Raw genomic sequence first — 15,724 nt, forward strand, 5'->3', positions numbered from 1 at the left:
TTTTACTAATGTTGGAACAACACAATTTTGTAGTTACGGTGTTTCAATTAAATAAGAAATCCAATTAAATTCACACGAGAAGCTTGTCCGTGTGATAAGTCTTTAAAAATTATGGCGGTGAGGGATGTAAACGCTTACATAAGATATTTATATTTCGGCCATGGCGTTAATGCTTTATCTTCATAGGCGACGTCACCGTCTTCCTCAAGCGTTGGAGCAGTGAGCTCCTTGTACTTGGGAGCAGCTGCGTATTTATGCAGCGTTTTTTGGAAATTGTAGATAGCGATTTTACAGAAGAGTGATGGATTCTACAACTCAACTTCTGACGCTGTGAGACCTGCTGTGTGTTGCTGCTGTCAGCAAACTGGCTTGATGCAAAAAAAGAAAAAAAAAAAAAAAAAATGTGCAAAATACACAAATCTTGATACGGCTGAAAAATCTCCTCATCCTAGTGCAAAAACTTGAGTTTTTTTCTTTTTCTCTTTCAAAACTGGCGTGTTTCCATTACGTGAATTTATTTAATCATTTATACAATTTAATGGTTGATGTAAATGCAGCTAATGTCAAACACTTGCGCCATTCATTGGTGTCCGATGTTTTCAGTGCCACCCATTGGTCCGGCAGACCTACTGCAGCGCTTTCAGTGGTGCTTCGTCCTGTTGGGTGGACGCATATTTCTTCTTAGTCATTTACAAGAATTTACTTTGTTTGTCTTTGTGTGGCCAGGGCCCAAGACTTGTAGGCTCCTTGGCAAATATCTGGGATTATCAGTCTGAAAGTCATAACTTCAGGCATTGAAATTCTTCCCAAATCGTTGAGCTACGACAATTACTTCTTCTCTTTGTTGTTTTTTAGCCTAGTCCTGCATGGTCTGCATAAGAATAAACTCCTGCTTTTACAGACAATAAGTTAATTAAGTCATAATTTACTGCTTTACTACTGTTGGTGCAACATTGTTCTCAGATTTCACCAGCATTGACAGTCATGGAAACGTTCCCATAGCTGTGCAAAGGGAGGCATAGCAGTGCAATTAAACTGTCTCCCATTGTGATTTCAGTACATTGTTGCGCCTAATCCGCCCAGTAACAGATCACTGATGGACATAATACCACCTAACTGTGGCAGGGTCGGCGCCTAACATTTGGTGAACAGATAGTTTTACTCCAGAATTTACAATGACTTGTCAACATTGCAAGATGTGAACAGACGTTTATAGAACTTGATAAAAGGAGGTCAAATTTGTTCTGGTTTCCCTCAATCTAAGATCTCTTTTACGACATATTCCACCTCGGCAGCTGCGTTTATTTTTTAACCCAGGCGAGGGAAGCTTTGATGATGATGGTCTATTCATGTTTGGGGCTGGCGTTGACTTCTTCCTTCCACTGAAAACGGATAGAGCTCACTTCTCTATTTTTTTTAATGAGATTTTTGTGTGTGTGTGTGTGTGTGTGTGTGTGTGTGTGTGTGTGTGTGAAATGTATTTCATAACATGTATTACAGTATCTTGGCCAACAATTAGAACAAAACGTTACAGCATTTGTTTCTGTCTTGTGACTTAAAATTAAACAAGAACAACACATGAGAAATGTTACAAAATGGTGGGACACACCTAATAACTGGCCAATCACAGCAGCCCATTTTATTCAACATTTTAAATATTACGTGAAAGAGTCCTGTTTATACAGTGGACCTCCGTCTATCTGCAGTTCAAAATTTTGGATCCCAACTATTCACAGCTTTTTCTTGATTCCAATTAATTTGTGGAAAATCCAGTTGTAACCAGAAGTTTACGTACGCCATGTAAAAACACAAACACATTTTTTTCTCAAAGTCTGAAGTTGAATTGGACAAACAAAATTATTTCTATTTGCTAGATGCCAGAACATTTAGCAAATAGATTTTTTAGAGGTTTTGGTTTTACTCGTTTGTGAAACCACTGAGTGCTGCAGTTGCTGCTGTAACTCTTTTGCATTAAAATATTTTCCCCATTGTTCTTCATGTCATGATTTTACAGTGTTATGTTTGTTTTATGCTCTGTTTTGTTAAGGTTGATTTTTATTGTACTGCGCTTTGTGAAAAGTGCTTTATAAATAAACCTACCTACTTCAAAGTAGCTCACATTCAAGCGGATTAGATTTTCGTTAGAACTTTGTCTAGGCCATTTAGATTTGCTTTAATCTAAATTATCCTATGTTATCTCAGGCTGTATGTTTAGTCAAAAAATATAAAAATAAATACAAAACTCATTGACAAAACAAACTCCCCCATCATATCCTGAATATCCTGTTACCTATGCTTCTATGTAGCAATGTGCTGGCAGTTATTTTAGGAGCAACAACATCATTAAGCATAATTGTCCCTCTGTTTGTTCCCAGGTGTCAAATATCAGTCTGTTGCTCCGCCCACTTTTCCCAAATATGACCGTTTCCTCTTCCTAAAAGAACAATAGGGCATGCAGAACTCTATTGCCAAAATATCAGGTTAAAAACCAGTTTGTAACGACACTGTGGCTACAGGGATATTTGTAGACATTCAAGGTATGCAGAAAAAGTAAATATCCCGAAGCAAACACGATAATTAGGACTTTAAATGAAACTTGTTGGCTTTGAATGGATTTCTCTGACATGTATGATTATTAAATTACATACAGAAACCCTTCATCTACCTGCTTTGCACTGTTGCAGGAGGTCAAGAGGCCTGGGAAAGTATTTATTAAATCTGTAGATCTGGATGTTTTGCTTTTTATCGCACTGTCGGTTTCAAAAAAACATTTCTTAAAAGTCAAATGTGAAGTATTTTAGTCCACATTATGTCCCAAGTGTGTGAACAGAAGTTGGCTTATTAGTCAACATCACATCTTTGAAGGGGAAGTCCAGGTTGAGGCCCAATTCACATCAGCATAGTTACACCATCAGAAATAGAGAAATGCATCTATGTTCAAAGAATAAGTGTAATTTACAGGACTGAGCGAAATGGCTTCAAAATAAAATCTATTTTCAAACCAGATTTGATTTTAAAAGGGTTTCTTTTTCTTGCTTTCTTTTATAAAAAGGAAAGTACACAAATAAAATATCTTCAAAAAGTGGCTTTTGTTTAAATCATCCCTTCCGTGTGTTGAACAAAAGGCCAGGCTCCTAAACATGTTTTTGATAATATTAATAAGACCACAATTTTACCAGAAGAACATCTTAAAATTAAGTTTTAATGAGGGAAAAGCTCCGATGTGCCCAGCTCAGTCGGTGAAATTTTCTTCGAAATAAATAGTTGTTTGCACAATCGTTTCAAAATTCTGCTAATGATTTGATGTTGATCTGTTAAAAGATAAATTATTTCTTTATTTGTTGTACAGAGTAGCTTTACAACATGCTGAACGTTTTTTTTATTTTTCACGTCTCATAACATTACCACTTCATTCTTGTAATATTACGACTGCATAATATGACTTTATTCTCGTAATTAAAAAGCATTCGCAGCCTGACACTAATAATCTGTTGTAGGGTTGACCTGAACTCAAAGTCCAAATAAATAGAAGCTGTAAATAAAAACACTCTTGTCAGACAAGATGGCGGCTTTGGGTCATTCACTCTGAACTAAAGTTTTACTGAACGATAAATTCTCCCAGCCGTTATTGTGATAAACAATAATATTATTGTTTTGAGGCCATTATCAAGTCTCAAAACTTGAAAATGGTGAAGTTTTGAGACTTGAAAACTTGACCAAATGTTAAATGTTTGATTACATTTAACATTGGAATTGGGAGACATTTTAAATATCCAAAATAAATAAACAAAACAACTGAAACGACAAATAAAATGGACACTAAAGGATTTGTAAACAGAATTGCCCTCAAAAATGAAAATCATCAAGTTTGATTTCGTTTAATATTTTCACTCAACATGTTATAACTTTTTAGCAGAACCTAACTATAAACGTTTAAGAGGCATGTAAGGGCCTGCAGACTTGCAATACTAGATTTTCACGTGTGAAAACATTTGCAATCATACCAATGTCTCAGCTTTTTCACTTCCTGTCCCAGGTCTTCTGAGGACAAAGAGCTCAGTTTTGAATGTTTAGTTGTCATTCCGCTCAAATTTGCCTGTTTTACTTAAAGCTGTATCAGTGGTGTTACGCTATCATGTCACATATTTTTCAGCTTTTGTTTCTACTGATGCACATTTTGCAGCACATCCTCTCTTCCCCCTCAGCTGGAAAGCTAGCTATCGAAGCAGAAACTGCGCCTCAGGGAGGAAATGATTATAGCATAAGAGAATGTGCTATCATTTTCCCTTTCTTGTGTATTCTCCCTTCAACCAGCTGAATGTCATGTATCTGTGCTGCTTATCTGTTCGACGTGAAACCACCACATGTCACAACTTGGACAAGAACGGCTTGACTCTTCTGTTGTACTTCAAATATGGACATTTCCATGTGTCGTGTCAAGATGATTAGTCCAGACGTGGTGGTGAAAGATCAAATGTCATGAAGGCTGCTGTGTGGCTGCACAGTGGAGGAGACCATATCATGTTCCCCATCCATCAAACGCTGCTCTCTGGAGGAAGCAGACCCAGCTGTTGTCGGCCATTGATACCCTTTTGTTGTTCCTCTCTGTTGAACCGCAGTAGACCCAGGCATCAGCTGCTGCAGCCTTGTTAGTTCACTTTTATGCTCTGTGTACATGCCAAAAAAAAAAAAAGAAAAAACGATTGCCTCATTTTTTTTACATGGAAAGCTATATTAGCTGACATGCAATCTATAACCGCCATCTTTAAAAGACAGTAGTCTCTTTTTCAGTTTAGAGGTTTTTACATGTTAGTGGATTATTAACGTGATCTTGTCATTACCACGTTCTGAAACCCGCAAAACGATCGAGAATGAAAGGGCTGCTTGTGGAAAAGCTAAGTGTAATTCATTAACTTCTATAACTTTTTGCAACTCTTTCACTTTCTTGAAGCGTTTGGACCGACTCCGGAGCAGAAAGCATCCAGCGGCCCACCGTGTTCTTGAGCTAAAGAGTGATCGTTTAAACAAAATTTGAAAACTATGTGTTATTAACAATACTTCATCATCAACTATAAAGTCTTTAAAAAGACATAACATAAAAAAAAATACAAAATTTCTGTTTCTGTTTTAATTCCAATTAACCTGTTATTCACGAGAGGACCCAAATTTGGGTCCTCTAGTGACAGGGGTGTCAAACTCCAGTCCTCAAGGGCTGCTGTCCTGCAACCTTTAGATGTGCCTCTGCTGCACCACACCTGAAAAGAATAATTAGGTCATTAGCAAGGTTCAGGAGAACCGATCTACACAGGGAGGAGGTAAGTAAGCCATTTCATTCCACTGTTTTTTACCTGTGGCACATCTAAACACTGCAGGACAGCGGCCCTTGAGGACTGGAGTTTGACACCCCTGTCATTGTGAATGACAACCTGTGAACAACAGGTTAAAGTCTCCAAGATTTTTTTTTGACCTTGCTGAAGTGTGTAGACCAGTAAAGTCAGAAAGTGGTTACTTCGCGTAAATTAAAAAATAGACACCTGACCTCAGTCTCCCAATGTGTTCACATACTGACCATACTATGTTGCCATTGTGCTTTCAATTGTTTCACCAAAGAGACTCTTTAGCCTGTCTTCTCTATTACTGTTACTGAAACTTATAAGCCTGGGGGGGTGCCAAGCAAAGCCGAGTGGCCCGCCAGGCTTATAATGGAGGAAAACCTGGCAGTTGGGTTTCCTCCATTTTGTTTCATGTCATGGTTGACTTGATGACTGCAAGGAGTTGCAAAACAATCCCCAGTCATCACCACTTCACCACCTTGCTTAACTGTTGTGTTGGGTTTGGCCTGCTTTTGTCATCTCTTCTTTGGTTGTCAGCACCAGCTGAAAATGTAGCAGTTGTTGAAACTTTGGTGCCTGGTTGAATGGAGTCTACCAGACTATCAGGTGTAATGGCTATAGACCTAAGAGTTATCATCTGGAGTTTGTGCTGTTCTCCAAACATGGCATTGTGCATTGTGACCAAACACCAGTTCTTTGTCCACATAAAATAATGTCCAATAAGTCTTATGGTTCATCTGGATGCAATTTGAAACTTAAGATCCATGTTCTTTTTTCTTTTAAAGGGAAGAGGCTTTTTAAACCAGCCATACTGTCCAGTCTATATCTAATTCTGTTTCTATGAGTTTTAGCACTTGGCATGCTTGCTGAGGCGTGTACAGTCTGAAATGTAGCTCTTTGAGTCTACATAGTCTGACCTTGGGGTAAATGTGCTGGGACATATTCCTAACTGCTTTAAATGTTTTCCACTTTTGATTGATCGTTCTTACTGTAGAATGATGGAATTCAAATAGTTTGGAAAAGCCCTTGTGACCCTTCCCAGAAAAATGGCTGCTCTCAGGTCATTGTTTTGTCTCTTCTTATTGACGTTGTGCTAACAGACTCGAGGATGTGTGTGTGAACAGACTGTAGGTCCAGCTTTTTTTAGACACTGGTTTGGTTCTCTAGGGCAGATTCTGCTATATTTAAATTTAAATCAATATTTTGCATGTTTTCCATTTTGGTCTCAATTGTAAGGCTGTTTCTAAAAACAGCCTTACAAAAAACACCCAGCTGTTTTTTGTTTTTTTTTTGTTTTTTGTTTTTTTTTGCAATCAGTTAATTATTACTTTTTTGTGCCTTCTGATTGTAACAAATCAACACATACTGCCCGTTACCTACCAACCTAAGCTGGGCTCCAGCTGGCTTTACTGTTGTATGTACTGTACAATGGCTGCTGGAAAAGGCAAGTGTTTTGTTGTTGAAACCATTTATCATCCAGAAACCACTTGCTACATTCTTGCTGGTTGTGCAGGAGGCTCTACTTCTGCTTTTCAAAGATGTACAGTTGTGTAATTGTGCATCTGTTTGCAGCCATTTTCATGTGCGAGTGTAAACGTTGAGTTATAGCAGCTTACCTGGGTTTAAAGTATCAGAAGGCTCTGTTACATACTGTTATTTTAACAGGCAGAACTGAGCAAACTAAAATCTAATTTATAACATTGATTTTGAGCACAAAATGTAACAAACATGTTTTGCATCGCTCACAAACCGATCCCAACATGTTCAAGGAAGTACAACTAGCTCACCTTTAAGACGTTGGATGCTTGATGACTTATAACTACATGAGCACTAAACTGAAGCTAGAAAAGATCTGCAAACATGCACAGCCCCCTCCACTGCAAATATATGTGCAACTGTAAATGAAAAGAATAGACACACCTTGAAAGACCTGGCAGCTTATCTAAGAGAGGCTACATGTGTAAGACCTCACCTCCCACGCTGCACATTTTACACATTCTTCATGAACGTTTTTTGTTTGTTTGTTTGTTTCTTTGGGTTTTTTTTTTTTTAGAACCATGCTGGGAAAATGAATCCAGAGCTGCATTGTGTCTTTCTGGCAGCATTTTTTGTTCAGCTTTTGATGCTGTTCCATAAGACATTTTCATCTTATGCAATTCATTCTTTGCCAAGTCATCAGTTTTTCTGCAGTCTGATTGGAAGTCATGTCTCTCTCTCTGAGTATTTATGTCTTCATAGGCTAACCATAAAGATAGCCTCTCTGTGCTTTCATTTCCTCACTGACAGTGGGAATCATTACCAAGGGCTTGAGCTCTGGCCAAGGCTCCAAACATGACATATTCCCTGCTATTTCCTGTTACTGGGGATCACATGAGGTTTTAAAACAAATCCAATATAAGTTGTTTGGAGATCAGCCAATTTCAGAATAAAATAAGTTCAACAGTGACAATAATGGAGGTAGGGCTGATCAATAAATCAATAATATATTGTGATAAATGTATGGTCAGTATCGATAGGTAATCCATCTGATAGAATATGCAATAATTTCACTTCAATTTAGTCTTCAACCTCTCATGGCTAGCTAAGCAAAGTTGGTAGCATCAACTCACTCTCTCACTAGAAACCTAGAAACTCGCTCACTCTCTGGTTACCTAGCAACAACCTGTTGAGTAACTTTGAGGAGTGAAAGGAGGAAATGAGAAAAACAACTTGAGAGAAAAATCTGGATAAAAACAAGAGTAGTCATATCACTAGTGTATTTTAGACATTTAAAACAAAAAAACCGAACCATTGATTGTCGCCATCGGCTGAAATGAAGTGCTTATATTGTGAAATTTTTGTCATCCATTTAGTTTAGCCCTAAATGGAAGTGTAGCAAAAGATGGCAGTATATTAAAACATTTTTAATAACTGATATAGAGCAATTAATCAACGGTTTCTCAGAAATGTTAAATTCTGCGCAGCGTTAGCCTTAATATCTTAAGGGTATCATATCAGTTGATATCCATAACTATTGATTAGCTTTTTGTTTTAAATATCTGAAGTACTACCAAACCTTGTGGTGTAACCTTTCCTGTTTTATCTAGTTTTCCCTCCATGCTGTTGTTTATTTTTAAGCAGTTATTAAGCAAAGTGGCGAAACCTTAAACCGCTGCTGCACAAGTTACTCAACAGTCTGTTGCTAGGTAACCAAAGAGTGAGTGAGTTGCTAGGTAACCAAAGAGTGAGTGATTTAGTTGATTCCACTAACTTTGCTTACCTGACCATTATAAGAGGTTGAGCAGCTAAAGTCTATCCTCTGCCTACATCTCCCAGAATCCTTTGTGCTTCTAGATCAAAGTTCAGGGAATTTTATACACATTGAATATTGAATATTCTATCAGACATATTATCTGTTTATTATCATTGATTTATTGTCCAGCCCTACTCCTATGCAGTTTATGTCATCAAGTTGTTTTTCATCAATTGAAATTAATAATTCCATCATTCGTTGACATAAATAAAAAATTGACCTCAATTTTTGGTTTCAGGTTAAATCTCTGGCATTTTAGCAGACGTTTGTACACTGCTACATGAGCATTTTTATTGGCAAAAACAATTTTTAGGTCAGTGTTGCAGTTGCAAAGTGATACAAGTTGAGCGGCGCTCCCTCGGGACGAGGCCTCGGTCCTGGGAAGCGGTGGCCTAGGATCAAGCAGAGCACTGCAGCATCAGGTCGCAGCAGCACTGGGAAACTCCTTCTTTCCCAGCGTGGTCTGTCGGCTGACATTTGAACAGCCATAGGATTAACTCTGTTCCTCCCAGACTTTCGGTGGGAAGCACTAAAGAGTTTCTCTTCAGGAAAGGATTTTATTCGGGGCGGTAACTATTATTAACGAGTGTGATCGGCTGCTAAACAGGGCAGTCCTTGTGGGAATGTTTAGTTGAATCGAATATCCTGTTTCCAGGGGTGTGAAATTATTTTGTTTTTCTAGTTATAGCATGTTGTGTCATGATCAGTCTGATCCTCCTCTTGTAGCTTGGGGGGTAACAAAGCCCTGGTATCTGGTTCTGTAAGCTTGTTATTTGATTTGGACTAAACTTTAGATTTTGGTTTCAACGAGCTTTGTCTAGGGTGGAAGTATTTTTTTTTTTTGCTTGCTTTCAGTGTCTAAACTAACGTTCAGCTGGCAGAACTGGATTTTGAACCTTTGACTTGTAAAGGACTGCACCCAAAGCAATGTTTAGAAAGAGAGAGATATAAGAAAGCACTTCAAATAACTCACTGTACATTGATAAATTGAGTAAGAAGTCTGAAGTTACTATTTGTCATGTTGAGGGGAAATGCAAATTCCTTTGTTAGTTTGAGTTACTCAGTGCTCAAACTCAGTGTATGGGTAATATAATCTGCCTCCATACACCTGTAAATATCACAAATACAGCCTAGTTTATAAACATATAATCTCCTATTTTTTTGTAAAAATGTTTATTATTTGTTCACCTAATGCTAGAGCATCTATTAGCATGTGCTAAAACTTGTATTTGGGTTTAAATATTCTTAAAAAAAAATATTTTTAAGAATCTATGAAGATTAAAACATTCTAACAGTTAACCCTGTAAGTCCTAAACATCCAGATGATTTAGACAATTTTGCGCAATCTGAAAAATCCAAACTGTTTCTGAAAGGGGAGACGTTGCGCTTTCCATCCAATATCAGGTTATTACGGTAATTTCACTCCCTGCGTAACAGGCCGTGAAATTAATCTGAGGGGCGCTCTTTTAGTAGATGGTAAAAATAGCTGATGGGTATTGAAAGCTCCAGTTGTTGTGGATAAATGGGCAATGTATATTTACTCAGGACATTTAAAGAACTTTGTACAATTAAAATAAGCAAAAATATCCAGGCAGAGAGTTTAAATATGGAATATAAAGGGTTATTGCATTTAATGCTTTTCAGCATTTTCTAAAGCTAACCTTTGAGATAGACTGATGTGGGTGGGAAAAAGTGTTTCCATGGCAGTTTCACGAAATACGCTAATTTCGATTTAGTCGAAAAACCACCTCATCCTCTCCCCAAAACAAATTTATTTTTGTAATTATATATTGCGCAATTATATAGCCACTGGTAAAAATACTACATCTCCGTATTTTTGTCTGAGTTTTTGATAGAACGTGCGGGTTTGGGTAATAGTCCACCATTAGAGTCAGATGAGACAGATTCAGTGGTATGTGAACTTTCCTTCCACTGTTTGAGATGGGAACACCCAATGTGGACCATTGCTGATGGTCTGCATGATGGCGTGCATGCCGGCGGACTGATGGACTCCTATGCGCCACTGGACCCTTTTGTTGGCGCTCTGTGGGACCCCCCACCCAGTGCATGATCAAAGCCTCTCCAGACGTCAGGGGACTGCTGGAGAACGCTGCTGTCACCCACCCTTGACTACGCCATCACCATGCTAACTCATATCATGGCATTTCCTGCAGATAGGCCTGGTATGCCCCTGTTTGTCTTCATTCTTTTATTCTAGGGCTCTCTTGGAATGTCGAATTACACAACATGCAAGAGGGAAATATTGGATTTCGCCATCGCCAAAGTGTTTATTTGTTGGGTTTACATTGCTACCAGAAGCGGTCAGCTGAATGCAGGCCTGAGATCCGCCTGACAATTGCCCTGTGGTTTAAGTGGTGGTGCTCATTTAAATCATACAATGCTATGAAGCTTTTAGGTCCCACAATTCACTCACTTTTCTCTTTGTAGTCTGTTGAAAATTGAATAAGCTGTTGTCATTTTCTATCCAAATGTTTTGAGGAATTTCTTCTGATTTCAATTAGGCAATCAGACCAAAGAGGTGAGGCACGCTAAGTCAGCCTTACAGAGGCCTCTTTATGCCACTGTCATAGTTAAAAGGGGCCCAAGGTTAGCATGCATCACACATAGGAAAACACCAGGCAAGCCCCCAGACAGTCCAGACCAGATCTGAAACCCTCCCTGCTACTCGTTTATAAGGCCTCACTAGCACCGCTTTCAAAGGGCTTTCCTTAACTTTTCGAGGCCCCTCATTTCCTCCCGTTTCTCAGGAGGGAAATGTAAGTGTGTAGGAGTGAAAATGTTGCAGAGCCGAGGGGGGAAATGAATGGATGAAGAAAGTGATGTTATTTGTGGAGCTGGGAGGCCCATATGCTTAAAATAAACCTACACAAAATGACTTACTGGAAACTTCTCGGTCGTCTGTTGCTGATTAATGCCTCGTTTTTCTGCAGGCCTTACAGATTGTTTGAGAGCAAGACAGAAAGAGAAAGAGAGGCCTCACTTTTGTTCGACCAAGGTCATTGAGTGGCCAGCTGCAAGGCTCTCTGTCCACCGCTGGGATCCGTCTTCCTATTGGACATCCTGTCTCTGATGAATTGTCACTCTTCTCATTGAGGATCACAAAGAGGAAGCTGGTCCGTGCCAGGACACGCCCACTTTACCTCACCGGCCAATCGTAGCTCTACAGTTGTCCAGCATCCTTTGCACTCAGAGACACAGCTGCCACTGGAGCTCCTCTGCCGGATTTTTTTTTTTGTTTGTGTCCTTCCCTCCATAATCTCTGACTACACACACTTGTTCGCTTGTGACAGGCAGCCACTGCCTTTTGGCCTTGGTCCACTTCAGTCCCCCCTGCCCGGTTCTTCAGCACCGCCCTGAGACATGTGTGTTGTGTAGCAAATGAGGAGGAAAGCTGGGGGAACTTCAGAGTCAACTGTTGGAACAGGACAAGTGCCCCCCCCCCTCAGCAGAGTTATATAACAAAAAGCAAGCTGTATGCTCACATCAAGAATGCCGCTCTGTCTTTTTTGGAAACACAAGTCTGTGTTTTCCATGCATGCTCAGGCGTCCAGAGAAACTGGAAAAGTATCATCTTATCCAGGTATCAGAGTTATTTTATAGTTCAGTGTGAATTGGAGTGTATTCATGCTGGTACTTGTCACTTATGAGTTAACCTAGGCTTCGTGCAGAGTGTCCCTTCTGTGCTCCTCACTGAAATATGTGTCCTTTGAGAACTTTGGGTTGAATTTTTGCATTTAGCTGAAATATAAGATATATAACCTGTTTTTTCCACATTGTCTAACAATAAGTGGGACTAAACATTTAGAAATTTCTATTTTCTAAATGCCAGGTTAAGAACTCAGACATTTTCTTACTTTCAACAGCTCAAAATGTACATTATTCCTTAATATTAGGTGAAGTTTTAAAATGTAACTTGACTCAAACAAACAGTTTGGGTTTCCTCAGAGTTCTCTCAGTAGTTTGCTGGAGTTTTGACCCATTCCTCTCAAGGCAACTGCTTAGGGCCCCCACACCACCAGGGGGCCCTCAAGAGCTCCAAGCTAGTGTCATTAAAAAAAAAAAAAAAAAGAAAAAAAAATATATATATAACATGGATTAATACAAACCAAACACTGTTGCACATGAAAAATTATTTATAATAGATTAAAGGGGCAGTATTATGTATTTTCCAGGCATTTAGTGCCATTTTATAGCACAATCAAGTAGTTGTTATAAAAATGCTACATATATCAAATATGACTTAAAATACATTTTACTTTGTAATTTAACACCTTGAAATTGGGCCTCTGTCTCTTTAAGAAATCCCTCCTTTTTCTGAAACTCTCTTCAGGAAGTTATCACAACATCACTCCTCTATTAACCCTTTAACAACGTTTTTACCAGCGTTGCACTGAGAAGCAGCACCAGGTGTTTGCTAATTGCTTCTGGCTAGTCTGAAGGAGCTGAGGAGGGAAAGGAGCTGCATCTCGAAGAACTATTTGTGCCCAAACCTCAACTTCCTTGCTTATAACTTGAGATGCTTCTTCATTAGTTTCACATAATGTTCTTTCCTCTTGATTCCATCTCTTTTTCAAAGATCAGCAGCAAAACATCCGTGGAACATGATGCTGCCACCACCATGCTTCATAGTAGGGATGGTGTTTTCATGCTTTGCTTTCCTCGTTTTCCTCCAGAGGTAATAAAGATCATTACAGCCAAATGTTTCAGTGCTTTAGCATTAAACGTGGAACATTATGTAGCAACAATTCAACGTTTTATCCTATTGCAGGTCAAAGTTTCCTGGAGTCGTCAGAGCAGACAAAGGAACAGCGAGAAGATACATTTTCAATCACGCATTCATCCGCTCAAGGTAAATACTATCAGTCACCATTTAACTTGTGTTTGCACTGATCTGCCACAATGAAAGATTATGGTGGATCACAAATCATCCTGGTAATTTTTGGGATCAACGATAACATTGTTTTGAGACCATTTTCAAGTAAAGTATTGATGATGGCATAATAATGCAAGTTCCTTCTCTCTTTGAGAGAGAGAATATCTGACACTACATATTTTAAATATCCAAAATAAAATACAACAAACAAAAATAAATGAATAAAAACGACACACAACCAAAATCATAAATAAAATAGATTAGGAAGTCTCTGTAGACAGAATTGCCTTTCAAAAAATATTACTTATCAGAATGGAAATTATTGAGCTCAGTGTAAATTATCATGCGATTAATTAATTGCTTATTGCGATAGGCTTACATATAGATATTGGGAAAAGAATGGGAATAAAACAAATCTTCGCAAATTGATTGAAAGCATCAGAAAGTTAATTGGAAGTAGGGATGAGGATTAATAACATTGTTTATCATTATTAATATGAATTTTAATTTATTTTTGTCATGATGAATTCCAAATTATGATTTTAAAACCGTTAAAAACTGTCTGTATTGTCGAGATTATTAGTTTTACTATTTTCATCACTGTTCAATAAATTATAAAATATTTACACCAGTCACTTCTTTATGTGACTGGTGTCCTAAAGAAGCACAAGAGCAGTATTTGTGTTTGTGGAATACAATTGCACCATAGAGTTACATGACAAAGAAGTGATACATAGTTCTTATCATAGAATATTGTGATAAAATTCTAAATTCTAAATGCTCACTTCTAATTGCAATAAATATTTTTCTCTCAATCCTCACTGAGACATCAGGGTCTTTGACTGGTAATTTTAAGACACAAACATCAAAGAATGTTTTTTTGTTTTGCTAAGAAATGTTTTTACTTTAAAGGGACAGTATTATGTAAAATTAACTTTTTTTGAGCTTTGCATCATGTTATTTTCCGTCATTAAAAGCATAGCAGGAGTGTTGCCGTAATTCTTAATTCATGCCTGTTTGAGAAATCCTTTAATCTCCATGGCAATCATTTAGCTGGGCAAAACACCTGGGTGGTCCTAGCTCCGCCTTCGAGACGCAGCTCCTCCTCTTCAGATCCTTCAGACTAGCCAGCGGAAATTAGCAAACATCTGGTGAAACCGCACATCTGCAGAGGTACTTCTCAGTGAAAACGCTGGTGAAAACGTTGTTAATAGAGGAGCCATGTTGTGATGACTTCCTGAAGGCGGAGTTTCAGAAAGGGCAAGAGTTTCAAGTCAAACTTCTTTTAAGTCATATTTGATATATGCAGCATTTCTGTAACAACTGAAGGTAACATAGTTGTTTAATTGTGGTATAAAAGTGGACTATGTTCTTGGAAAATGCATAATACTGCCTCTTTAAGGTCCTAAAAAAAAAAAGAGTTTTTTCAAAGTTTCCAGAGCTGCGGTACGGTCCTGCCATAAATAGATTTAAGGAAATCCCAACAAGAAGTACGATTTCCTTGACAGGAACAACATCAGAACAAAGCACCCGTCAGGCATTGTCAGCCTGTTTCTTTGTTGCGTTTAAAGAGCTTAACTTGTTGACGACGTAAAGAATCAGAACATTTTTGATGCAGTTCATGGAAGGAGATGTTGGGGCCATAAACCAAGTGGTGAGCATTTCACAGTCTCTCGTTCCAGCACCTTATAGACCCTCCTTTGTTTTAAATTCACGCTCATTATCTCCGCTCTTCGTCTGCCGTCTCTCCTGACTTCATGGTGGAGAATGGGGTAATGTTCTCCGGGGTTCTGGTCGCATTGGGGGATGTGATCCACCGGACGTCAGACTCGTGTGCAGACGTAAAACAGGAGGGGGGTAAATTCTGCAGTGACCGAGGAAAAGAAACCCTTTTTGTGCTCGGGGCCCGAACCAGGCCCGGATGTTGCTATCTATCTCTTCATTGTCTCCTCAAATGTTGGCATTTGCGTTTGAATGATGGCTTTCAGTTTAGCCAAAACATTCCAAAGACGCAGCGGGGGAAACACCCTCCTCTTCCTGCGCTCACTCCGTTTGTTTTCTAATCTTGCCTTCGCAGTTGAGCGCAAATTAGCTGCTTGTACCGCAGATTCCAATCACATCTGACGGATGGATTCATGGTGGGAGTTACTCTGAGGATTTATGCATCCAGAAAAATATAATTAAGAACCAAAGCAGTTGTTGGGA

The 15,724-nt window shown here is 38.7% G+C and overlaps 1 protein-coding gene across 5 annotated transcripts in view; it reads left to right on the plus strand.

Annotated features, from left to right (window-relative positions):
- LOC106956175 (G1/S-specific cyclin-D2-like) overlaps positions 1-15,724 on the plus strand; it is a 73,136-nt gene that overhangs the window by 31,125 nt on the left and 26,287 nt on the right. For 2 of the 5 annotated variants that reach the window (XM_015046833.1, XM_015046832.1), the window contains exons 2-4: positions 11,577-12,226; positions 13,223-13,321; positions 13,415-13,495. In XM_015046833.1, the coding sequence (XP_014902319.1) occupies positions 12,182-12,226; positions 13,223-13,321; positions 13,415-13,495 (225 nt within the window). In that variant the 5' untranslated portion in view covers positions 11,577-12,181. The remainder of the gene's footprint in view (positions 1-11,576; positions 12,227-13,222; positions 13,322-13,414; positions 13,496-15,724) is intronic. The other 3 variants (XM_015046834.1, XM_015046835.1, XM_015046836.1) reach the window with 2 other exon arrangements.

Source organism: Poecilia latipinna, unplaced genomic scaffold (assembly GCF_001443285.1).
Source record: "Poecilia latipinna isolate Pla-1442-1.1 unplaced genomic scaffold, P_latipinna-1.0 Scaffold794, whole genome shotgun sequence".
In the NCBI taxonomy this organism is placed as follows: Eukaryota; Metazoa; Chordata; class Actinopteri; order Cyprinodontiformes; family Poeciliidae; genus Poecilia; species Poecilia latipinna.